Genomic DNA, 26,752 nt, shown 5'->3' with positions numbered 1-26,752 from the left:
AAACTCTAATTACAAATAACCCCTTTACTGGTCAGGACGTGACAGAGTGTATGTAAACTTCTGACCCACTGGGAATGTGATGAAAGAAATAAAAGCTGAAATAAATCATTCTCTCTACTATTATTCTGATATTTCACATTCTTAAAATAAAGTGGTGATCCTAACTGACCTAAGACAGGGAATTTTTACTAGGATTAAATGTCAGGAATTGTGAAAAACTGAGTTTAAATGTATTTGGCTAAGGTGTATGTAAACTTCCGACTTCAACTGCACATTGTGATTTTGACAAGGTTTATCAGACTTTTAGAAGGGTCAAGGACATGGTTATATGTGAATATGGATAGAATACCACTCTTATAGGACAGGATTAAACTGGATGTTTCATGGGTGTGGTTAGGAAGTTAGTTGCTTCAAGTAGAAGACCCTCATGAGACCATAAAACATGACTCAAACACATATCTTGAGACAAAAAGTAAACATTGTCGTGAGAGGAGTGTTGAAAAATAAAGACAGAAAGTTGCATATATACAGAGTGTGAAACTTTCTTTCTGTATTTTTATACAGTTTACTCTCTGCTAGTCAGCACCGCTACATAAATTGGGTATGCGTCAGCTCATCCTTTTTACAGAAAACAGGAAGTGAACATAAAGGACAGACAGTATATCACTTTTGTGTGATAAATAAAAATCTTCAATCTACTGGTTCTGCAGGAATGCAGGTTTGGAGTCGTGTTATTCACTCTACAGTACAGTGTAGGCCTACTGAGTGAAATAAATAAACTAAACTGTATAATAATTGTCAAACTTTTTACATTGCCCATATAAACTTTTGTTATTGTCTTATTCTGGTTACTTTTTTTCATTTAATTAGGGGCCAGCTGTTTATGTACAGTAGCTACTCTATAACGTACTGTACATCTGTAGTGTACATCTGTTTTCTCTCATACTGTGTTTCTACCTTCCTTGTTTAGATTAAGGGCTTATGACTTCTCTACATTCTCCATTCCCTTTCCACAGTAAATCACACCCTGCATGGTACTGGTAGACCTGAACTTATCAGACACGCCTCTAACTCATCCCACTTGGGTATAAGCTGTCTCAACATCAGCAAGAGCAGAAGAATATCCTATCCCGTAAGTAGTATGGCTTTAGTTTGTATAGATATAGTATACACTGTGATTTGGAAAAGGTTGAAACTTTTAGAAGGGTTAAGATCAAGGAGGATATGTTGTGTGTAATGAAATAACGATATGAAATGATGAGGAAAACACTCATAGGACAGGATTCAACTTGATGTTTACTGGGTGTAGTCAGGAAATGAGTAGTTTTGAGCAGGAAACCTCATGAGAGCGCATAACATGAACCAAAAATAGATCTCGAGACAAAATGTAAACATTGATGAAAGTAGTTTAGTGAGAGTATAAAAGACGGAGGCACTAAGTAAAGTTTGGTTAGTGTATCGTAGACTTCCTTATCAGTTGTGCTTGTGAAGTTTAGTGTATGGTACTATTTTCAGTGTGAACATTGTTTTCTGGTGATTTAAATAAAGAAGTACATTGTCTTTATAGGGAGTACAACAAACTATTATAGTCAATGTACAGTAAATATGAATAAAGCTCTGGCAAGAGTGGAAGTGAAACATCAAGTCCATGCTTCCTAGCAAAGCTTCTAAAAGCATACACAGCAAGCCCATGTCAGCCCAACACGGGCCAGTCTACCCCAGCCTGTTCTGCTGTGTGATGCCCTAAAATAATATGATCTGCATGTGACATATGAGAAACGTAACAGTTTTTCTTGTAAAAATATGTATGATAGTAACAAGTTGGTGGGCATGTTTGCTGCGGTTTATCTAAAGTCTATTACAGATAACTTCCTCCATGTCTTATCCTCAATGATCTACAAAGCTGCGTTCCCACTGCACGTGGCCGAGGGCTAACAGCCTCCATGTCTTATTCTCAGTGACCAACAATGGCTGTTCCTGAGCTGCTGCTGGCCACTCTGAATGATTTGGGCAAAGCAGAGCTGAAAACATTTATATGGTACCTTCATCAAGGCGTGGAAGGTTTCCCTCAATGCATCCCAATGAGCCAGCTGGAGTACGCTGACAGAGAGGACACTATCAGTAAGATGGTGGGGACCTACCAACCTGAGGATGCTGTGAAGATTACACTGGAGATCCTGAGGAAGATGAACCAGAACCAATTAGCTGACACGTTAAATAATAAATGTAAGTGTGATGAGACATACAGTCTTTGCTTACTATCTATCTTTTTACATTTTAGCAGACACTCTTATCCAGAGCAACTAGGGTTAAGTGCCTTGCTAAAGGGCACAGACACATGTTTCACCTAGTCAGCTTGAGGATTTGAACCAGCAACCTTTTAGTTACGGGCCTGACACACTTAACCACTAGGCTACCTGCCACCTCTTTTTAGGGAAATTATGAAATATCATTATTTATCTTGTAGAATTAGAAAGCTTATCTCAAAGTAAACTTTTTAAGAGTTGTATTTACAGTAACTTACTTTGAGTCAACAAGTGATACATCTACCATATTCTGCTATAATATTTTATTTACCATCTCTCTGTGTCTCTCTTGCTCTCTCTCCCCCTAGATGGCCCTGTTGGAGCTCTAGGAGATGGTTTTAACATGGGAGCATCTTCTTCAGGGAGATCTACAGGACATTTTCAGCCAGGTGTTGTATTTTATCATTTCTCTCTCCAGTCCTCTTTAGGCTTATCTTTATTGGCAATAATAAAATGGTACGGTATATATCCACCATTGTGGATATGGTAGTTCTCAATGACATGATTTTGTGCGTTATATGCAGTCAGATTGATCATTATTTGCAAATCTTGATAAAGATTAGCAAAAAAGACAACAATACTATATAATATAAAAATATAATATAATATAAAATAAACAATACAAATACTGAGCTATATGGTAAGTTTAAAAAAAGGAGGAAATTGTATTATTTTATTCTAATACAATTGTTTAGAGAAATATACATTTTTAACAAGTGATACAAAATAAATCTAAAAAAGATAGGGGTCAAAATGATTGGCACCCCTGTTTTCAATAATCTTGCCCCCCCCCCCTTGCGAGGATAATTACACTGAGCCTTTATCTAAAATGTTTTATGAGATTGGAGAACACGTTGGGAGAGATATTAGATCATTCCTCCATTCAAAACCTTTCCAGATCCTTGATATCCTTTGCCTGCTCTTATGGACTACCTTCTTCAATTCAAACCACAGGAGATTGAGATGGCAATTGCACAATGTTGATTTTGTGGTCAATTGATTTTGATTAGTGCTTGGGGTTATTGTCTTGCGGGAAGTTTCAGCCTCCTGACAGAGGCAACCAGGTTTTTGGCTAAAATGTCCTGGTACTTTGTAAAGTTCATGATGCCGTTGATCTTAAGGGCCTCAGGACCAGTGGAAGCAAAATAGCCCCATAACATCAAAGATCCACCACCATTGTCATGTCTACTCCCGCTCCTCCTCTCGTTGTCACCAGTTTACCCATTATTACACACACCTGTCACCATCATTACACACACCTGTACCTCATGAGACTCACCTGGACTCAAATGAGTGTAATTTGATTAATTTTAGGAGTTGAGAAATAAAGTTGACATGATAAGTAACATTCACCTCTTTCATATTGTGGTCACGCAATGTACATTTAGTTTATTATTACTAGCAATATTGATTTGATAAAATCCACTTTGTTTAAAAATATTGTTGTGGACCACCTGCAGTACATGCATGGACACCTAGGGGGGGTGCAGACCCCAGTTTTAAGACCCCATGTAATGTATAGACATGCCCTTTAAAATTGTATAATTCAGTGTGTCTGATTATCCATTTGTTGTGTCTCCTCTCTCCCTCTCTCTCTTGGGGGCCCTGTTGGAGATCTAGAAGATGGTTTTAGTATTGCGTCTTCTTCAGAGAGCACTTCATTGGAAGGTAATGAAGTTATGGAGATATCTTCAGCCAGGTCTTGTATTGTATAATTTTTTATCTCCTGTCCTCTTTAGACTTAAATGTATTGACAGTTAAATAGGAGTAAACATGCACCAAAGCCTGATAGTGTTTTATATGTATAACGTTGATGTTATATATCCACCATTGTGATATACAGTATCTGTCGTTCTAAATTACAAGACTGTGTTTGATATATATGCATGATGTTATCCACTCATAGGTCATGCATTACCTCCTGCCTCTAATACATCGCCTGGGACTGGAAGACAATCAGCTGAACTTGGTGAGCTTCCAACTATTTGACATGCTTGTTAAAACCACTGAAGCAACTAAAAATCGAATTGATCAGAGAGTATTCCCCTTTTTGGTTCCCAATTTACAATGGCATGTAAGCAACATATGTCCAATTTCAAAACTCCTCACAGATTATGTTAATTGATAAAAGCAGAATAATTTCATGAATCAGTCTGCGAACTGGGTAATTGACTCTTTCCCCCTCTTAGTAGGGAAACAGACCAGGCTTACTGGCATATAACTAGAATTTAACATTTGTTCTGGCCTCTGGGGGAAGGCAATGGAGTTATTGAAAAATATCAAACTGCTTTTATAGTGATTGTGATGTCAGACAAAAAATATGCAGCCTGTAACTGACCATTATATTCTCAATGGGCTGTTGGTTTCCTCTGTTTCAGATACGAAATCAAATAAAGATGTAATGTTAACGTATGACATCAATCAAATTCTGGGACATGGTGCAGATGGAACCATTGTGTACAAGTAAGACAATTGTTACATAATTGGTGTAATGGGTGTAATCTGTTTTTGTGCCTTTACAAAACACCTTTTGAGTTTAGTAACTTCCTTTACCCTTCTCTGCCCCCTAGGGGTACGTTAGGTGACCGTTCTGTGGCTGTGAAGAGGATTCTTGTAAACTTCTTGAAATTAGCAGAACGGGAGGTCCAGCTGCTTCTTGAGGTGGACAGTCATGTAAATGTGGTCCGATACTTCTGGACTGAGAAGGATGGGCAGCACCAGAACATTGCCATTGAGCTGTGTGCTGCATCACTGAAGGAGGTGCAACCTCACTACCCCACCCTCCCCATCCCCCTTTTCTCCCTGACAGTTTAACTCACTCCCAGTTAATGTTTTTGTCTCCTCTTTCAGTATGTGAAGGACAATAATTTTAATCGCCATGGACTACAGCCTGTGGAAGTGTTAAAACAGACGATGCGAGGACTGGCACATCTGCACTCTCTCAAAATAGGTAATAATCAGATTATGCTCCTCCGTCCACTCAGTCATCTTCTACACACAGGAGGTTGGTGGCACCTTAATTGAGAAGAATGGGCTCTTGGTAATAACTGGAGTGGAATGGTATCAAATACATCAAACATGGTTTCCAGATGTTTGATGCCATTCCATTTGCGCCGGCCCGAGCCATTGTTATAAGCTGTTTTCCCCTCTGCAGCCTCCTGTTACTTCTACTTGCCCCTTCTCAATATACTCTCAGCAGCAATAAAGTGCACAGTATAGGTAGTGTTCAGAGAATACAACATGCTTTCAATGAAAATCGTATATAAAATGAAATTCAAGACTAATGAAATTTAAAGTGACACAGTAGAGCAGTTTTGGTGACTGATCTGCCTAATATTTTCTCCCCAGTTCACAGAGATGTGAAGCCCAACAACATCCTGTTTTCTATCCCAGACCACCATGGCCAAGTCATTGTCAAGATCACAGATTTTGGGATGGCTAAGAAGTTGGAAATGGGCAGACAAAGCTACAGCATGAGTTCAGGAGCCATGGGAACCGTGGGCTGGAATGCCCCAGAGGTCCTGAAAAAAGACAGCAAAAACAACCCTGTAAGTGGCCCTTTGCAGTTTTGATAACTAATTTATCATTCCTTTATTCAGTGGTGTTTCTAGGCATAAGCGACATGTCTACTTAAACTGCAAAAAAGACTCCATCCCATGACAAAATGTGTAGAACTGCGGGAAAGTAGTAAATATAATTTAAAGCTGCACATTTTTCTTGCCTCTGCCACGAGGGGGGCCACTAACATGTTTTGCATGCGAGGCGGGGGTGCTGCCCCCCAACCAAATCTTGCTTCAATCATTGGATTATCAATAATAATATTGTATATTATCAATATTTCCTTATCTTCACTTTACTTTATACTACGGAAGTGGATCATAGCAGTTGTAGTAGTATACACGCTTAGAAAAAAAGGTGCTATCTAGAACCTAAAACCTTTTGGTTCCAAGTAGAACTATTTTGGTTTCATGTAGAACCCTTTCCACAGAGGGTTCTACCTGGAACCAAAAAGGGTTATTCAAAGAGTTCTCCTACGGGGACAGCCGAATAACCCTTTTAGGTTCTAATTTGTATAGCACCTTTTCTTCTAAGAGTGTAGTTGAGTTGGATGTACAGTATATTGGTCATTTGTGGTGATTTTATAATAATAAAGTATATTATCTGGGCTGATTAAGGCACCTCTGTGTCTTCCTCTACAGACCAGTGCTGTGGACATCTTCTCTGCCGGCTGTGTGTTTTACTATGTTTTAACAGGAGGAGAACATCCCTTTGGAGATATGGAAGATGAATTTGATGTTGCCATTAATATCAGACAAGGACAATTCAGCCTCGTAGGATTACAAGGAGACAAACACGGTAAGGCCACAGCTTCTTCTCTGCAGTTCACACTGCAGGTCATGCACTCTGATCTGACTGATTTCCCCTTTTCTGAATAGTAACTAATTCACAGTAAAGACAAATGGGTTTTGTAACAGTGTCTTGTATCTTTAGAAGTCATGTTTGAAAAGAAAATATATTCCTCATTAATGATTGCAACTGGGTTTTTATTCTGTGAAATCATCCAATAGCTATAGGAAATACTTTAGTCACAATGTTTTTAAATAACCAAACATTACCTACATAATTTTGTATTAAGGATCTCCATTAGCTGCTGCCAAGGAAGCAGCTACTTTTACTAGGGTCCAGCAACAAAGGCAGATACAGTGCATTTGGAAAGTATTCAGACCCCTTGACTTTTTCCACATTATGTTTCGCTACAGCCTTATTCTAAAATTGATTTAAAAATATATATAATCCACAATCCACACCCCATAATGACAAAACAAAAACTGTTTTTTTGAAATGTTTGCAAATGTTTTAAAAATAAAAACGGAAATAATACATTTACATAAATATGGACCATTTACTCATTACTATGTTGAAGCACCTTTGGCAGCGATTACAGCCACGAGTCTTCTTGGGTATGACACCACAAACTTGGCACACCTGTATTTGGGGAGTTTCTCCCATTTTTCTCTGCAGATCCTCTTAAGCTCTGTCTGGTTGGATGGGGAGAGTCGCTGCACAACTATTTTCAGGTCTCTGCAGAGATGTTCGATTGGGTTCAAGTCCGTGCTCTGGCTGGGCCACTCAAGAACAGACTTGTCCCGAAGCCACTCCTGTGTTGTCATGGCTGTGTGCTTAGGGTCATTGTCCTGTTGGAAGGTAAACCTTCATCCCAGTCTGAGGTCCTGAGCACTCTGGATCAGGTTTTCATCAAGGATCTCTCTGTACTTTGCTCTGTTCATCTTTCCCTCGATCCTGACTAGTCTCCCAGTCCCTTCTGCTGAAAAACTTCCCCACAGCATGATGCTGCCACCACTATGCTTCACTGTAGAGATGGTGGCAGGTTTCCTCTAGATGTGACGCTTGGCATTCAGGCCAAATAGTTCAATCTTGGTTTCATCAGACCAGAGAATCTTGTTTCTCATGGTCTGAGAGTCTTTAGGTGCCTTTTGGCAAACTCCAAGCAGGCTGTCATGTGCCTTTTACTGAGGAGTGACTTCCGTCTGGCCACTCTACCATAAAGGCCTGATTGGTGGAGTGCTTCAGAGATGGTTGTCCTTCTGGATGGTTATCCCATCTCCACAGAGGAACTCTGGAGCTCTGTCAGAGTGACCATCTGGTTCTTGATCGCCTCCCTGACCAAGGGCCTTCTCCGCCGATTGCTCAGTTTGGCTGGGCGGCCCATTTAAGAATGATGGAGGCCACTGTATTCTTGGGGACTGTAAATGTTTCAGACATTTTTTGGTACCCTTCCCCAGATCTGTGCCTTGACACAATCCTGTCTCGGCGCTCTACGGACAGTTCCTTCAACCTCGTGGCTTGGTTTTTGCTCTGACGTGCAGTGTCAACTGTGGGACCTGATATAGATGTGGGCCTTATATGCTAGGTGTGTGCCTTTCCAAATCATGTCCAATCAATTTAATTTGCCACAGATGGACTCCAATCAAGTTGTAGAAACATCTCAAGGATGATCAATTAAAACAGAATGCAACTGAGTTAAGTTTTGAGTCTCATAAAGGGTCTAAATATTATGTAAATTATTTATTTTTTACATTTGCAAACATTTATAAACGTGATTTCGCTTTGTCATTATGGGGTATTGTCTGTAGGTTTATTTTTTATTTAATCCATTTTAAAGTAAGACTATAACGTAACAAAATGTGGAAAAAGGGAAGGGGTCTGAATACTTTCCAAATGCACAGTATATACACAATTTAAAATATTACATTACATTTCATAACACTTTTCACAACACATTGTGTGTGCCCTCATGCCACTACTCTACCACATATCTACAATACAAAATCGATGTGTGTGTAGAGTACGTGTGATCAAATTGTATTAGTCACATGCGCCGAATACAACAGGTGTAGACCTTACAATGAAATGCTTACTTACGAGCCCCTAACCAACAATGCCGTTTGAAAAAAATATGGATAAGAATAAGAAACAGGTAATTAAAGAGCAGCAGTAAAATAACAATAGCGAGACTATATACAGGGGGGTACAGAGTTAATGTGCGGGGGCACCGGTAAGTTGAGGTAATATGTACATGTAGGTAGAGTTATTAGAGACTATGCATAGATGATAACAGAGTAGCAGCGGTGTAAAAGAGGGGGGGCAATGCAAATAGTCTGGGTTGCCGTGTGTGTGTGTGTGTGTGTGTGTGTGTGTGTGTGTGTGTGTGTGTGTGTGTGTGTGTGTGTGTGTGTGTGTGTGTGTGTCTCTTCACTGTCCCCGCTGTTCCAATAGGTGTATTTTTATCTGTTTAAAGAAAATCGTATTCTACTGCTTGCATCAGTTACCTGATGAGGAATAGAGTTCCATGTAGTCATGGCTCTATGTAGTACTGTGCGCCTCCCATAGTCTGTTCTGGACTTGGGGATTGTGAAAAGACCTCTTGTGGCATGTCTTGTTGGGTATGCATGGGGGTCCGAGTCATGTGCTAGTAGTTTAAACAGACATTTAAAACATTTACCTGGAGCTAACTCTGCAAATACTGTAGATATTTATAAGTGGGGACACAAACAATGAGGGCACCATCCAATGTACTTATGCATAAATCATCAGATACATTTTTATGTCATTTGGAATATAACATATACTTGGTTTTACCTGCATTAAGTACCAATTTCAGTTTAATAAAGGCTTTCTGCAAGGAAATAAAGGCAGATTAAAGCTCTGACAGAACCTGGTCAGCCATCGGGGAAATAGCATACACAACAGTGTCATCTGCATACAGGTGAAAGTGATTGCTTCTTCTTCAGACAAACCAATATTGTTCATGTAAACAGTAAAAAGAACTGTGACAATACAGTGTACTGACATAGATTGGAGGTTTGCTGGTGTGGGATGGAGTACTTCTCAACGGAGCGCCTGACATCACACTATGGTCACATTCTTTTAGTTGTTGGCTTGTTGTCGTCACGTCAGGCTCTGGGTGTGTTCTCTTCTGCCGTCTAAGTCTCGTGTTGGACTCGAGGTAGTAATCTTGGAAAGTCAGCTCCTCAGCAAAGGAACACATGGCGAGGTAGGTGTGCAGCAGCAGGTGGGGGAAGCGGGAGGTGAAGTAGGAGACAAAGTCATCAGGGATGGAGCTCGAGTCTCCTGGACCTCCATGTTGCTTATAAAATGTAATTTACACACATTTAGTTTCTTGTGTCAGATTTTAAGTTTTAAACCCCCTCATGGTGAATATGTTTGGTCTTGTCTATCCCAGAGGACATCGTGGCTGAACACCTGATCAAATATATGGTGACGAAGGAGCAGCAGAGGAGGCCTTCTGCTGAGACTGTGCTCAATCACCCTTTCTTCTGGAGCCTGGAGCAACAGCTGAAGTTCCTCAAGGTGTTAGTCAATTAGAATTGGTCACATCTAGATATAAAAGAAAATCAAGCCATTTTATTCCCTGAAGAAAGCTCACCACAATAACTACAATGGGGATACAGTAAATATAACTACAAGAGGCAATACTATAGCCCTCCTTCTAGCTGTCTGTCTTTCTGGAATCTCCATTGAAGATGTTTGTCCTTGTCATTGATGAGAACATTATGGATACCAAGTTTGTCAGACAATGGATCATCTTTAACCATTGGTTAAAATAGCCCGTAGCTCTTCAGAGAATGTTCATGAAGTCTCTTTTTTCCTGGCAAGCTGAAATTGTTTCTTTATATTAAACTGGAATACAGTGGAGCAAAAACAGTCAGTCAGGTACTCAGGCTCGTAATCAATGACTCTATTGGCTACAAAGCTAGAAGTTAATAAATTACATATTTGAGTAATTAAAGCCTTGTTTTCCCATATAGGATGTGAGTGATTGGATTGATGCACAGTCAAAGCTGAAGCGGTTGGATGACTCAATCATCAATCAGCTGGAGTCAGAGGCAGAAAAAGTGGTCAAGGGGAACTGGATGGAACACATCACTAAAGATCTGCAAGAAAGTTAGTGTCTGAGGATCAGTATTTGAACACCAACAGACTGTGAGGCCTTAATATATTTGAAGTACTGTATATCACAGCCACTTTAGCCTGGTCCAACTCAAGAGCACCATGACTGGCATGACAATGATTGACAGAGGTGTTGGCTAAAACAGATCTGGACCAGGCTACAGCAACATCTCCTTTCTTGGTGGAATCACAAAATGATAGCCTCTTATGATGACATAATTCCAGATAAATTATTGCTATACTATATATGTAGTTATTGTTTGCTTACTGGCTGTCACTCCTTCCTCTGCAGATCTAAAAAAACGCAAAGGGGCATATAAAGAGGTCTCTGTTGTAAGTCTTCTACGGGCCATAAGAAACAAGGTAAGTTTATTCTGTCCATTGGCAATGTATTACATCATATCTATTGATATGATATGTATTATATTATTCTAGTAGTTGTATATTATCGAATAAAATGTTACTGGTCTCGTGCAAATTTTGCAGATGTTATTGCAGGTGCAGTGAAATGCTTAGGGAAGGATCCACATTTACATAATGGGTACCCGGAGGAAAATGGAGGAGGGTGTCGTGTCTTTGGCATCATTAAATTGAAGACTATTTTATCAAATCAATTCTCTGTAGTTATTATAAAGTGATTAAACTAATCATGTAAATGTAATTAACTAGGAATTTGGGGCACCAAGGAAAATCTTCAGATTACAAAGTTATACTTTTCCTAATATAACTCTTCAGATATTTTAATATCTGATCAATTAGTCTTCTAACTAATGAATTATTCTTTACCTCACGTTAGTCTCATTCCAAACATTGTAAACTGTTGGTTATCTGCACAAACCCAGCCTTTACTATGAATCATCCATACACCAATTGTCGTAATCATTTATTTACTAACTAACTAAATAATCACAGAAATGCACAAACAAACAAACACTAGATATGGTTGCAAGGACATGATAGGGGAGGTTCCCTAGTGGGCCAAGCCGATATGACGGCTTGGTGGACAAAGGGAAGTGTGGGTGTGGACTGAGAAGGGCGCGAAAGACAAAAGAGTCACTATACAGTTGATAATTATATGAATTTAAATGCTAATCCTTTGCACATGAACGCTCATTCATTCGGGAATAATTGCAATCAATATATATTTACGCTCAGTGTGTCGTGATGATCTCTGTTGGAATCGTCCGTCTTTCTGTTGGAAAGTTCATCCGCGCATCTCTCTCTCTGCTTTCCTGAAGTATTCAATGGTTAGAATGGATACGTCAGAGTACCATTCAGAAATGTTCTTATAGAATAGATGTTTCGGCGGTTGGCGGTTTTCGCATTCCAGGTTGACATAATTTCTAGCTGCAGACTAGTAATTAGTATAGAATATTGGCTCTTATTCTGTCGGGATCGATAGTCTCAGAGTTTAACCATTTCCAGCCGTGCAGCCAATGCTCCACGTGGTTTGGTTAGGAATTCAACAACTATTACAACCTTAGCTTATACTGAGGTTTTTATGGTCCCTACTCAAACCTTTGCCCTCTCTGTGACCGAGGTACGCATGTTCTCAAGAGGATTTCTTCAGGTGGGGGTTTTATTCGTAACAGTAGAAAAGGGCTGTCCCATGAGCCAGATGTTTATCAGGCTATATCAGGCAATATACCTTTATATCACTGTGTGCTCGACGCCGACCCTCATCCCTGATTCTCCACTGGGCATGCAATATCAAGTGTGCCTATAGGCTATTTAGTGTGGTCTCAATCAAATGATCCATAGCCTATCGGCTACAAAGTGCATGCTTGGCGAAGCACAGGGCAAAGTTATATTTCTATGATAGCTGCTGGGATGGTGTAAATAAAACTAGGCAGCATTACACACTGCAATGGATATTCCAACCCTGAGCCCTGGTCTGCTCTGCTCTTGCTGATCAAAAACTTGTCAAAAGCTTTTTCCGAATATTTGGTGATTAGGCTTAGTGTCACGCCCTGACCAGAGAGAGCCCTCGGGTTCTCTATAGTGTTTTAGGTCAGAGTGTGACTTGGGGGGTTTCTAGTTATTTTATTTCTATGTTGGTGTATGTGTATGGTTCTCAATTAGAGGCAGCTGATAATCGTTACCTCTAATTGGGGATCATACTTAGTGTGTCCTTTTTCCCACCTGCTTTGTGGGATATTGTTTTGGTTTATTGCCTATGTGTGCTAAGTAGTGCACAATCGTTAGATCTTTGTTGTTTTGAAGTTTCACCATAATTAAAATGTGGAACTCTACTCACGCTGCGCCTTGGTCCAATTATTTATTCGACGGTCGTGACAGAATATCCAACCATTACAGGACCAAGCATCGTGCCCAGGAGGTAAAGGAGAGTTGGACATGGGAGGAGATACTGGGTGGATGTGAGACCCTTCCTAAGCGGGAGTCGCCGAGGAGTAAAGGAGGACAGCGACGACGCCGGGGTCCGTGGCCACAAACAACCCAAGGGAAACCCCAAGATTTTTTTGGGGGGGGGCTCAAGGGGCGGTCGGCCGAGCCGAGGAGAGAGCCAGAGACCGCCTGGGAGTTGATGGAGCAGTGTGAGGAGGGATATCGGAGATAGATGTTGGCTAGGAGTATGCTGCAGCGCAGGTGTTTTGAGGAGCGTATCATCAGTCCTGTGAAACCTGTGCCAGCTCCACGCACCAGGCCTCCAGTGCGCCTTCCCAGCCTGGTAAGTCCTGTGCCGGCTCCCAGCACTCAGCCTGAGGAGCGTGTCATCAGTCCAGTGAAACCTGTGCCGGCTCCACGCACCAGGCCTCCAGTGCGCCTTCCCAGCCCGGTACGTCCTGTGCCGGCTCCCCGCACTCGCCCTGAGGAGCGTGTCATCAGTCCAGTGAAACCTGTGCCGGCTCCACGCACCAGGCCTCCAGTGCGCCTTCCCAGCCCGGTACGTCCTGTGCCGGCTCCCAGCACTCGCCCTGAGGAGTGTATCATCAGTCCGGTGAAACCTGTGCCGGCTCCCCGCACTCGTCCACCAGTGCATGTGTACAGTCCGGAGTCTCCATCGATGGTCTACAGCCCGGAACCTTCAGCGACGGTTCACAGTCCAGATCTTCCAGCGACGGTTCACAGTTCAGAGCCTCCAGTGACGGTCCACGGTCCGGAGCCTCCAGTGATGGTCCACTGTGCCAGTGCCCAGTCCAGGCACAGGGTCCAGTCCCGCTCCGTGGCCGGAGCCTTCCTTTGCATCGGTGCCCAGTCCAGGCACGGCGTCCAGTCCCGCTCCATGGCCGGAGCCTTCCTCTGCGCTGGTTCCCACTCTAGGCACGGCGTCCAGTTCCGCTACATGGCCGGAGCCTTCCTCTGCTCCGGTGCTCAGTCCAGGCACGGCGTCCAGTTCCGCTCCATGGCCGGAGCCTTCCTCTGCGCCGGTGCCCAGTCCAGGCACGGTGTCCAGTCCCGCTCCATGGCCGGAGCCTTCTTCTGCTCCGGTGCTCAGTCCAGGCACGGCGTCCAGTCCCGCTCCATGGCCGGAGCCTTCGGGGTTCTCTATGGTGTTTTAGGTCAGAGCGTGACTAGGGTAGTTTCTAGCTATTTTATTTCTATGTTGGTGTATGTGTATGGTTCTCAATTAGAGGCAGCTGATAATCGTTACCTCTAATTGGGGATCATACTTAGTGTGTTACCACCTGCATTGTGGGATATTGTTTTGGTTTAGTGCCTATGTGTGCTTAGTATTGCACGATCGTTAGATCTTTGTTGTTTTGAAGTTTCACCATAATTAAAATGTGGAACTGTACTCACGCTGCGCCATTGGTCCAATGATTTATTTGACGGTCGTGACACCTAGCCTATGTTCTGTTCAGTTTGAGAAGGAGAGAGCGAATATGAGAAGGAGGACCGGAGGCCAACTTTGATAGCTTTCTAATACTATAATTGATTTTAACATCTTGACCATGTTCCGTTATAATATCCACCCGGCACAGCCAGAAGAGGACTGGCCACCCCTCATAGCCTGGTTCCTCTCTAGGTTTCTTCCTAGGTTTTTGGCCTTTCTAGGGAGTTTTTCCTAGGGAGTTTTTCCTAGCCACCGTCCTTCTTTCACATGCATTGCTTGCTGTTTGGGGTTTTAGGCTGGGTTTCTGTACAGCACTTTGAGATATCAGCTGATGTACGAAGGGCTATATAAATACATTTGATTTTATTTGATTTTATTCAAAACAATATGTTCCTTGCCCATGATGTAGGCCTATTTATCAGACTTATTGACGTCACAATAAGCCAGATTCTAGTAACTTACATTGTGGTGCTGAAACTTGAAGCAGCGGCACAATCAATCGGAAATGGACAGCTCATTGAATTGAATTTATTTTTGGCAACAGACAAATACAACAAAATGCACAATGTGGACCCAGAGGATATCACTTGAGAATGCTATTCATTGACTACAGCTCAGCGTTCAACACCATAGTGCCCTCAAAGCTTATCAATAAGCTAAGGACCCTGGGACTAAACACCTCCCTCTGCAACTGGATCCTGGACTTCCTGACGGGCCGCCCCCAGGTGGTAAGGGTAGGTAACAACACATCCGCCACGCTGATCCTCAACACAGGGGCCCCTCGGGGGTGCGTGCTCAGTCCCCTCCTGTACTCCCTGTTCACTCATGACTGCACAGCCAGGCACAACTCCAACACCATCATTACATTTGCCGAATTTCCCAGCCTATAGGGAGAAGGTCAGAGACCTGGCCGTGTGGTGCCAGGACAACAACCTCTCTCTCAACTTGATCAAGACAAAGGAGATGACTTGTGGACTACAGGAAAAAGAGGACCGAGCATGCCCCATTCTCATCGACGGGGCTGCAGTAGAGCAGGTTGAGAACTTCAAGTTCCTTGGTGTCCACATCACCAACAAACTAACATGGTCCAAGCATACCAAGACAGTTGTGAAGAGGGCACAACAAAACCTATTCCCCCTCAGGAGACTGAAAAGATTTGGCATGGGTCCTCAGATCCTCAAAAGGTTCTACAGCTGCACCATCGAGAGCATCCTGACTGGTTGCATCACTACCTGGTATGGCAACTGCTCGGCCTCCGACCGCAAGGCACTACAGAGGGTAGTGTGAACGGCCCAGTACATCACTGGGGCCAAGCTTCCTGCCATCCAGAACCTTTATACCAGGCGGTGTCAGAGGAAGGCCCTAAAAATTGTCAAAGACTCCAGCCACCCTAGTCAGACTGTTCTCTCTGCTATTACACGGCAAGCGGTACCGGAGCGCCAAGTCTAGGTCCAAGAGGCTTCTAAACAGCTTCTACCCCCAAGCCATAAGACTCCTGAACATCTAGTCAAATGGCTACGCAGACTATTTGCATTGCCCCCCCTCTTTACACCACTGCTAGTCTCTGTCATCTATGCATAGTCACTTTAATAATCTATTAATTGCACATCATACTGATCCTTCAAATAAATACACCTGACCAGCTGTAGTGGGCACAAGGAGCAGTGGTGGGGTTTCCCTTACTTAGACAACCTTGTGCAAATGACAACCTTTTCCTGCTTTTGAAAGCTTGATCTCCAAGGGAAGGCTGTTCCATAGACAAATGCCTGTATGGAAAAAAACGTGTTCTTCGCAGTACAATTTACTCTTGGGACTTTACAAGACATAACACTAGCTCTGGTATTGTGACTCTGTTGGTTATAGACCATATCAATGTGTTTTTTCATGTAACCTGGGGCATGATCATTTAAGATGTCGAACATATGATGCAGTTTAAGTTGGTCCACTCTGGACTTCAAAGGTAACAAGCTCACCTCCCGGAACTCCTGTACCCCTATATGGATCCTAGGGGGGACATTCAACATATAACTGATTACATTATTTTGCATGACCTGCATTTTCTTTTTCAGATTTTTTGATAGCCCACTATACCAAGCAGAGCAGGAATAATCAAAATGACACTGAATCAAGGTTGAGACGAGCATTTTCGTAACTTTATTGTTAAAATTCAAAAGTCACTCGCACATCTGCGCAAAAACCAAGACTGGAATTGGGGAGGGGGCGGGGGGTGTATGAGAGGGTATGCCATAGGCCTGCTTTTGTGGGAAAAAAAATGGAAAAAAACACAAGCCTACCCCTTGTTAGCTTAAGATTTTGAAGAAAATAAAAAAGGATCTGATTTATAAAGTGATCTATAACACGCTTTGGTCCATGCTTTTTTAATGCTAGAAACAAGCTGTAAAATACCAGAGAAAGACTCCGATGCATATGGGGATACAGTGGCTTGCAAAAGTATTCACCCCCTTGGCATTTTTCCTATTTTGTTGCCTTACAACCTGGAATTAAAATAGATTTTTGGGGGGGTTGTATCATTTGGTTTACACATGCCTACCACTTTGAAGATGCAAAATATTCTTTCTTGCGAAACACACAAATAAGACAAAAACAGAACTTGAGCATGCATAACTATTCACCCCCCAAAGTCAATACTTTGTAGAGCCACCTTTTGTAGCAATTACAGCTGCAAGTCTCTTCGGGTATGTCTCTATAAGCTTTGCCCATCTAGCCACTGGGATTTTGCCGATTGTTCAAGGCAAAACTGCTCCAGCTCCTTCAAGTTGGATGAGTTCCGCTGGTGTACAGCAATCTTTAAGTCATACCACAGAATCTCAATTGGATTGAGGTCTGGGCTTTGACTAGGCCATTCCAAGACATTTAAATGTTACCCTTGAAACCACTCGAGTGTTGCTTTAGCAGTATGCTTAGGGTCATTGTCCTGCAGGAAGGTGAACCTCTGTCCCAGTCTCAAATCTCTGGAAGACTGAAACTGGTTTCCCTCAAGAATTTCCATGTATTTAGCACCATCCATCATTCATTCAATTCTAACCAGTTTCCCAGTGTCTGCCGATGGAAAAACATCCCCACAGCATGATGCTGACACCACCATGCTTCACTGTGGGGATAGGGTTCTCGGGGTGATGAGAGGTGTTGGGTTTGCGCCAGACAGCATTTTCCATGATGGCCAAAAAGCTCAATTTTAGTCTCATCTGACCAGAGTACCTTCTTCCATATGTTTGGGGAGTCTCCCACATGCCTTTTGGTGAACACCAAATGTGTTTACTTATTTTTTTCTTTAAGCAATGGCTTTTTTCTGGCCACTCTTCTGTAAAGCCCAACTCTGTGGAGTGTACGGCTTAAAGTGGTGCTATGGAAAGGGATGCTATGGACTCCAATCTTCGCTGTGAAGCTTTGCAGCTCCTTCAGGGTTATCTTTGGTCTCTTTGTTGCCTCTCTGATCAATGCCCTCCTTGCCTGGTCTGTGAGTTTTGTTGGGCAGCCCTCTCTTGGCAGGTTTGTTGTGGTGCCATATTCTTTCCACTATTAAAAATACTGTATTTAATGGTGCTCCGTGGAATGTTCAAAGTTACGGATATTTTTTTTATAACCCCACCCTGATCTGTACTTCTCCACAACTTTGTTCTTGACCTGTTTGGAGAGCTCCTTGGTCATCATAGTGCCGCTTGCTTGGTGGTTCCCTTTGCTTAGTGGTGTTGCAGACTCTGGGGCCTTTCAGAACAGGTGTGTGTATATATACTGAGATCATGTGACACTAGATTGCACACAGGTGAACTTTATTTAACTAATTATGAAGGTAATTGGTTGCAGCAGATCTTATTTAGGGGCTTCATACCAAAGAGGGTGAATACATATGCACGCACCACTTTTTTATTTTTTGAAAGAAGTTATTTTTTTCATTTCACTTCACCAATTTTGACTATTTTGTTTGTCAATTACATGAAATCCAAATAAAGATATATTTAAATTACAGGTTGTAATGCAACAAAATAGTAAAAACACCAAGGGTGTCACGCCCTGACCTGAGAGAGCCGTTTTTCTCTGTTTGGTAAAGGTCAGGGTGTGACATGGGGTGGGCATTCTATGTGTGATATTTCTATGTTGTCTTTTTCTTTGATTGGCCTAGTATGGTTTCCAATCAGAGGCAGCTGTCTGTCGTTGTCTCTGATTGGGAATCATACTTAGGCAGCCCTTTTTCCCTCCTTCAGTGTGAGATCTTGTTTTTGTTCAGCTCAGTAAAGCCTGCAGAACGTGACGTTCGTTTTCATTGTTTGTTGTTTTGATTTCGTGTTCTGAGTTTAATAAAATAGAAATATGAACACGTACCACACTGCACCTTGGTCTACTCCTTACGACGAACATTACAGAAGATCCCACCACCAAGAGACCAAGCAGAGTAGTCCGGAGCAATGGACCTGGGAAGACACCCAGGAGGTAATGGCATCCTGGTCTATTGAGGAGATGAGGAGGAGTATATCCAGGGCTTCGGAGGAATTAGGGGCAGGAGAAAAGCGCCTCCCATGGGAACAGGTGGAGGCAGCGAGAGCACGGCAATGAGGGAAGCACGAGAGGCAGCCCCCCAAACATTTTTTTGGGGGGGGCACACGGGGAGATTGGCAGAGTCAGGTTGGAGACCTGAGTCAACTCCTCGTGCTTACCGTGGGGAGCAAGTGACTGAGCAAGCACCGTGTTATGCGGTGATGCGCACTGTGCCGCCAGTGCGCATTCACAGCCCGGTGCGCTCTGTGCCTGCCCCACGTACCAGGCCTCCAGTGAGTCTATCCAGCCTGGTACGCCCTGTGCCTGCTCCTCGCACTTGCCCTGAGGTGCGTGTCACCAGTCTGACGCCACCTGTGCCAGCCCCACGCACCAGGCCTCCGGTGCGCCTTCCCAGTCCAGAGCTTCCGGAGACAGTTCCCAGTCCAGAGCTTCCGGCGACAGTTCCCAGTCCAGAGCTTCCGGCGACGTCCCCCAGTCGGAGCCTCCAGCGACATTCCCCAGTCCGGTGAGACCTGTTCCGGCTCCACGTAAGAAGCCTCCAGTGATGATCCATGGTCCGAAGCCTCCAGTGATGATCCATGGCACAAAGCCTGTAGTGATGATCCATGGCACGAAGCCTGTAGTGATGATCCATGGCCCAGAGCCTCCAGTGATAATCCATGGCCCGGAGCCTCCAGTGATGATCCATGGCACAAAGCCTCCAGTGGTGATCCATGGCGCGGAGCCTGCAGTGATGATCCATGGCATGGCGCCTGCAGCGACGGTCCCCAGTCCGGAACCTCCTGAGACGGCCTACAGTCTGGAACCACCTGAGACGGCCCACAGTCCGGAACCTCCTGAGACGGCCCACAGTCCGGAACCTCCTGAGACAGTCCACAGTCCGGAACCTTCAACGACGGTCTGCAGTCCAGGGTCTCCAGTGGCGGTCTGCAGTCCAGAGTCTCCAGCGCCGATCTGCAGTCCAGAGTCTCCAGCGGCGATCTGCAGTCCAGAGTCTCCAGCGGCGATCTGCAGTCCAGAGTCTCCAGCGGCGGTCTGCAGTCCAGAGTCTCCAGCGGCGGTCTGCAGTCCAGAACCTCCGGCGATGATCTACGGTCCGGTTCATCCAGCGACGATCCACGGTTCGGAGCTTCTGGCGATGATCCACGGTCTGGTTCCTCCGGCGGCACAAAAGCGGAGGGATCAGCGGGCGGAGTGGGGGCTATGCCCCGAACCGGAGCCGCCGCCATGAGTAGATGCCCACCCAGACCCTCCCCTATAGGTTCAGGTTTGCGGCCGGGAATCCGCACCTTTGGGGGGGGGGGTACTGTCACACCCTGACCTGAGAGAGACGTTTTTCTCTGTTTGGTTAGGTCAGGGTGTGACATGAGGTGGGCATTCTATGTGTGATATTTCTATGTTGGCTTTTTCTTTATTGCCCTAGTATGGTTTCCAATCAGAGGCAGCTGTTTATCGTTGTCTCTGAATGGGAATCATACTTAGGCAGCCCTTTTTCCCTCCTTCAGTGTGAGATCTTGTTTTTGTTCAGCTCAGTGAAGCCTGCAGAACGTGACGTTAGTTTTTCTTTGTTTGTTGTTTTGATTTCATGTTCTGAGTTTAATAAAATAGAAATATGAACACGTACCACGCTCTACTCCTTACGACGAACGTTACAAAGGGGGTGAATACTTTCGCAAGGCACTGTATCATTGTTTGTTTCTTTGACATTGAGGAAGAGCTACAACCTTCTATAGCCGAGGAGACAAAAAATGTACTTTGCTTGGGATGTAATCTAATTCTGTCACTATCAATTGATTAACCTATTCGCTTTCTGAACAATATAACATTTATAAACCCCGACAGCTTTTAGTGAAGACCTTGTGACCTTCTCTCATTGGGTTAAGCCAAGGAAGAAGATCAGCCAGCAGTTAAAGCATACTTTTTTTCTGCGTCTGTAGGCCTGGGATGGAATGGTAGGCCTAACTTTTGAAAGTACCATGCTCAGATTCCTAATGACATCTCAGATTTAATTATTTACAAACAGGGATAGTTTCATTGCAAACAAGACACACTGCAACTCAATATTAGGAAGGTGTTCTTAATTTTTTGTGCACGGTGTATATAACGGTGTGTACAGACAGTATGGACAGTATTTGAATAGAAAATGTGTGTACAGCAGTAGTTATATAGAATGAGCCTTGACTAGAGTACAGTATATACATATGAAGTTGGTAAAACAGTATGTAAACATTAAAGTGACCAGTGTTCATTGACTATGTACATAGGGCAGCAGTCTCTAAGGTGCTGCTACTCGAATGAAACACTATATTGGTATTAGTAGTAACTGGTAACATTAATGCTTATTTCATTATTGAAAAAATTAAGATTGTTATCAGAATTCATCAAATACATAACATATAGACATATTTATTTGTGTGACTAGAGCCTAATTTTAATATACTGAACAAAAATAAACACAACATGCAAAAATGTCAATGATTTTACTGTTACAGTTCATATAAGCAAATCAGTCAATTGAAATAAATGAATTTGGCCCTAATCTATGGGTTTTACATGACTGGACAGGGGCGCAGCCATGGGTGGGCCTGGGAGGGCATAGGCCCACCCACTTGGGAGAAAGGCCCAACCACTGGGGAGCCAGGCTCAGCCAATGAGAATTAGTTTTTCCCCACAAGAGGATGTTATTACAGACAGAAATACTGCTCAGTTTCATTAGCTGTCTGGGTGGCTGGTCTCAGACAATCCCACAGGTGAAAAAGCTGGATGTGGAGGTCCTGGGCTGGTGTGGTTACATGTGGTCTGCGGTTGGGAGGCCGGTTGGACATGCTGCTAAATTCTCTAAAACGCCGTTGGACACAGCTTATGGTTGAGAAATTAACATTCAATTATCTGGCGACAGCTCTGGTGGACATTCCAGCAGTCAGCATGTCAATACCACACTCCCTCAATTTGAGACATCTGTGGCACTATGTTGTGTGACATAACTGACCATTTTAGAGTGGCCTTTTATTGTCCCCAGCACCTGGGTAAATAAGAATTTGTTCTTAACTGACTTGCCTAGTTAAATAAAGGTTACATTTAAAATAAAAAAATGATCATGCTGTTTAATCAGATTCTTGATATGCCACACCTGTCAGGTGGATGGATTATCTTGGCAAGGAGAAATGCACACTAACAGAAATGTAAACACATTTCTGTGTGTATGGAACGTTTCTGGGATCTTTTATTTCAGCTCATGAGACATGGCACCAACACTTTACATGTTGCGTTTATATTTTTGTTCAGTATTGTTAGCTTCACTAAATGTGTGCACGTGACATTCTATAAATTGTATGCTGTTTCCCATAGAGTAACCATTACGATGAAATTCCTGATCTCCATGAGACGTTGGGCTCAATCCCAGAAGGCTTTATGCTCTACTTCACCTCCCGCTTCCCCCACCTGCTGCTGCACACATACCTGGCCATGCGCACCTGTGCTGAGGAGCTGACTTTCCAGAAATACTACTCCAAGTTGAGAGAGGCGTGGATGGTCTATGACACACCCACAGCCTAAGACTCTAGGCTTTGCTTCTATTGTTGTTTTCATAACATGAACCTGCAGTGCACTGAATCCAGAGACATTCCTTCTATGTAGACCAACGCAATGACAATTCCATAACTAGATAGACTGTCAGTTCACTGTACTGTCAATGTACTTTATTGTTGTGATTCAAAAGTGACCTTAGCTTTTTTTAAAGTCTGTTTTTCTATTGTATTCTGTATGAAATAGCATTCTTTATGCATGAATGTATTCCTGATCCAATGTGGACCCTGACACAGGCACATCCAACGGAGACGTTTCTTTATAAGTGCATAGTTGTCCTTTTATTCACTGTACTTTGTTTTGTTTATGTATGTCCATAGATTATTTAATGCTTTATAGATGATGCCTGTACCATGTTTGACTATAATGGCTTTTAGTGCCTCAACTCAATTTGAGTGGTCCACAATGTTTTTATTTTATTTTGTATCTGTATTTTGTATTTTGTATCATTGTGTAGTAAGATGAGAAATAAAGAAACCCGCACACTGCTCTTGATAGTATCACTGCTCTTTATTAAGATTTACGTATCGGCCTCAAGGCCTTCATCAGAGTTCTTTTGAGTGTTTTTAATTGACACCCTTATGTAGACATTGCTCCACCCACATCCGTTCAATGCATCGAATGGGTTTGGAGTATAGGGAAAACAAGCATGTTACCAAATATAACAATGTGCATTTCATAAGTATTCTAATAAAGTGTGTACATAAAACGTATTAAACATGTCTGTAAAACCACAATGAGGACATCGACCTATCAACTAAGGTTTCATAAATCATTGGCTACTGTACAAGAAACAACGTCAGAGTAATCTGAAGTGGCGGCATTAACTCATGTTCACATTTACAACATAACATGCATGAGCATTTCATCATTAAGACATTTTGGGTATAATGTCTGGAGGGTGAAAATCCCAAAACATTCTCTTTTGCTCAGAGTATTATTCACATCACCTCCCTGGTCTGATATCTTGACTTTCTCTATGCCACAAAATCAAAAAGGTAGAAATGTCATGTTTTTGGTCATTAAGATGTACTGCGACTGGATAATCCCTGTCCTTTCTCCTGATTGAACTTTTATGTCCTCTAATTCTCTGTTTGAGAGAGGTTTATCCTACATAACACAGCCCACATGGACATTTAATAATGTAAATAACATGGGTGGTGGAACACGTAATAATGTAACTTATTTGGAACCGTTTTCCTGTGTGTGGGTGGCAGAAATATTCACACTTCATCATATTGTTGCACTGTGAGCAACCCATGCATGTATAGCTACCATTCGGAAGAGGGCGTAAAAGAGCCTGGCTCATTTTCTTTTTTGGCTGGCGGTTAGCATGGACCAATTTGTCGCGTAAATTGCGACCTCTCCTATATACAATAAGTGTTGGGTTCCTAAATTCAGCTGGCAGAGCTGGGTCCGATGATAAAACACGCCAGTGTTTCTTGACAGCATCTCCCACTTTGCGCGAGTTCAAAGTATATGTGGTGGTGAACATTACAGAGTGTTCTTTACCTTTAGTGGGTCTTTTTTGTAACAGTTCATCTCGTGTTTTCCCCAATGCCAAATCAAGAGCTTAATCCACACATTGTGGAGAGAAGCCTCTTCTTGGAAATGTATTGCGCATCTCCGCTGCTTTTTCTAGATAGCCCTCTGTGGAGTGGCATATACTGCGCAGTCTGAAAAACTGGCTTCTTGGAAGTCCTCTTTTTAATGGCTCAGGATGGAAGCTGTCCCCCTGTAATAGAGTATTTCTGTCCGTTTCTTTTCTATACAGAGTTGTAAACAGGGTTCCATTTGATTTCTCAATCCACATATCGAGGTAATAAACACGTTTAATGTCACATTCAATAGTGAATTTGAGATTGGGGTCAATGTCATTGAGTAATGCCATAAAGTCTGACAGCTCTTCTCTCGTTCCTCCCCATATGCAAAAAATGTTGTCAATATATCGATACACTTCAGGATTTTATTCAAAAAATTATTTTCATTTTCATTGTTAACAAAACTTTATTCAAAATGACCCACATAAAGGTTAGCATAGCTCAGAGCGAATGTGGAGCTCATCGATGTTCCATTAGTTTGGAGGTAGTATTCATCATCAAACCTGAAATATTTATACGTCAAAACATATTCAGCCAGCTCTAGAATAAAGTTTGTTGGTGGGTATTTGTTAGTATCTCGGTCTCTCAACTAGTGAACTAGAGCTGGCAGTCCGCCCCCCCCCCTCCCCCCACCACCACCTGTGTGGGATCAACACTCCATTTTCTATAGAAACGTTCATTACTGACTTGTCTCTGAATCTCTTTGTATTTTTCATAGTCTAAAACGACCACAGCACCCCCCTTGTCTGCAGGTTTGATAACCAAAGATGAATCTTTCATTAGTTCATTAAGTGCCTGTTCTTCTGTCCTGGTGAGGTTCTTCTGAATGTGGTTTGTTTTTCTCGTATATACAGACATGGCTTGTTCGACTAACCTACAATAGGTATTATGTATCATTGTGGAGTGACACGTATATGCATTTTTCTAACTAGGCTACCCAGCCTGGTCCTTCTGATCACTGCTAGTCTATTAGAGTCGACCCTGGTCCTTCTGATCGCTGCTAGTCTATTAGAGTCGACCCTGGTCCTTCTGATCACTGCTAGTCTATTATTCTACCCTGGTCCTTCTGATCACTGCTAGTCTATTAGAGTCGACCCTGGTACTTCTGATCACTGCTAGTCTATTAGAGTCGACCCTGGTCCTTCTGATCACTGCCAGTCTATTAGAGTTGACCCTGGTCTTTCTGATCACTGCTAGTCTATTAGAGTCGACCCTGGTCTTTCTGATCACTGCTAGTCCATTACAGTTGACCCTGGTCCTTCTGATCACTGCTAGTCTATTAGAGTCGACCCTGGTCTTTCTGATCACTGCTAGTCCATTACAGTTGACCCTGGTCTTCCTGATCACTGCCAGTCTATTAGAGTCGACCCTGGTCTTTCTGATCACTGCTAGTCCATTACAGTTGACCCTGGTTCTTCTGATCACTGCTAGTCTATTAGAGTCTTCCCTGGTCCTTCTGATCACTGCTAGTCCATTATTCTACCATGGTCCTTCTGACTACTGCAATCCAAGATGGCGTAGCAGTCGGACGTGTGTTTTGTCTTGTCCCGTGTAAATAGTCGTTTTCCTCGCTTTTTCCTTATATATATTTCGTATATATTTTAATCACTCTTTCCATCTGCGGACTGAATATACTTTCCTGCAACCCGCCTCACCCAATGTGGTACGGATCTGCTATTTTTCAGAAGCTAGCCAGCTAACTAGCTACTAGCTAGTAGGCAGTTAGCCACTGCTAGCGGTCTTCACCGTTAACACGGACACCAGCCAGCTTCAGCTCGGTCAATACCTGCCAGTCTGCACAGCACGATATCAACCCAGAGCATATCGGACTGCTTTTTCTCTATTACATCACCGGATTCCTACTGCAAGCTCTGGACCAGTACACCGGATCATCGCTGCTAGCTAGCTGCAACATGAGTGGCTACTGCTGGCTAACGCCTCTGTCACGAAGCAAGCACCAGTTAGCTTTGAGCTAGCCTCGAGCTAGGCCCATCTCCCGGCTAGCTGAAGAGGTCCACCAGTTAATTCTTGGGCTACAATACCTCTTTTGTCAATTGGCCTGGACCCTTTTTGCCGACATTGTGCCCCGCCGATCCATCACGACTGGTCTGCCGACGTAATCGTCCGAGGAGGTTTCAACAGGCTTTTCCGTTGCGATGTCGCCGTAGACCCATCTGCTAGCCCCGGTCCGCTAGCTTTCTGAATCGCCGTGTCTCCAGCTCGCCTAGCGTAGTAGCGACTACCGAACGGCTCCCTGACCCACCTATTGCTGCTCATTAGACCCTATGATCACTCGGCTACACATGCCTCTCCCTAATGTCAATATGCCTTGTCTACTGCTGTTTAGGTTAGTTATTGTTTTATTTCACTGTAGAGCCTCCAGCCCCACCCTACATGTCTTAGATAGCTCTTTTGTCCCACCCCCCACACATGCGGAGAACTCATCTGGCTTAACT

General features: G+C 43.2%; 1 protein-coding gene across 1 annotated transcript; it reads left to right on the top strand.

The window, feature by feature from the left end:
* The first annotated feature begins 964 nt into the window (after positions 1–964).
* LOC123743403 (serine/threonine-protein kinase/endoribonuclease IRE1) lies at positions 965–23,185 on the top strand. The gene is made up of 14 exons (XM_045719992.2): positions 965–1,132; positions 1,959–2,226; positions 2,615–2,695; positions 3,927–3,974; positions 4,213–4,275; positions 4,685–4,769; positions 4,877–5,066; positions 5,157–5,256; positions 5,655–5,854; positions 6,506–6,662; positions 10,072–10,199; positions 10,658–10,793; positions 11,092–11,162; positions 22,459–23,185. The coding sequence occupies exons 2-14, from the start codon at positions 1,968–1,970 to the stop codon at positions 22,663–22,665; spliced, it is 1,725 nt and encodes a 574-aa protein (XP_045575948.2). The 5' UTR covers positions 965–1,132; positions 1,959–1,967; the 3' UTR covers positions 22,666–23,185.
* Positions 23,186–26,752: the final 3,567 nt, after the last annotated feature.

This window comes from Salmo salar, chromosome 06, assembly GCF_965601325.2.
Source record: "Salmo salar chromosome 06, fSalSal1, whole genome shotgun sequence".
NCBI classification, from domain to species: domain Eukaryota; kingdom Metazoa; phylum Chordata; class Actinopteri; order Salmoniformes; family Salmonidae; genus Salmo; species Salmo salar.
The sequence above is the reverse complement of the archived record's forward strand: the minus strand, read 5'-3'. Positions and strand labels throughout refer to the sequence as shown.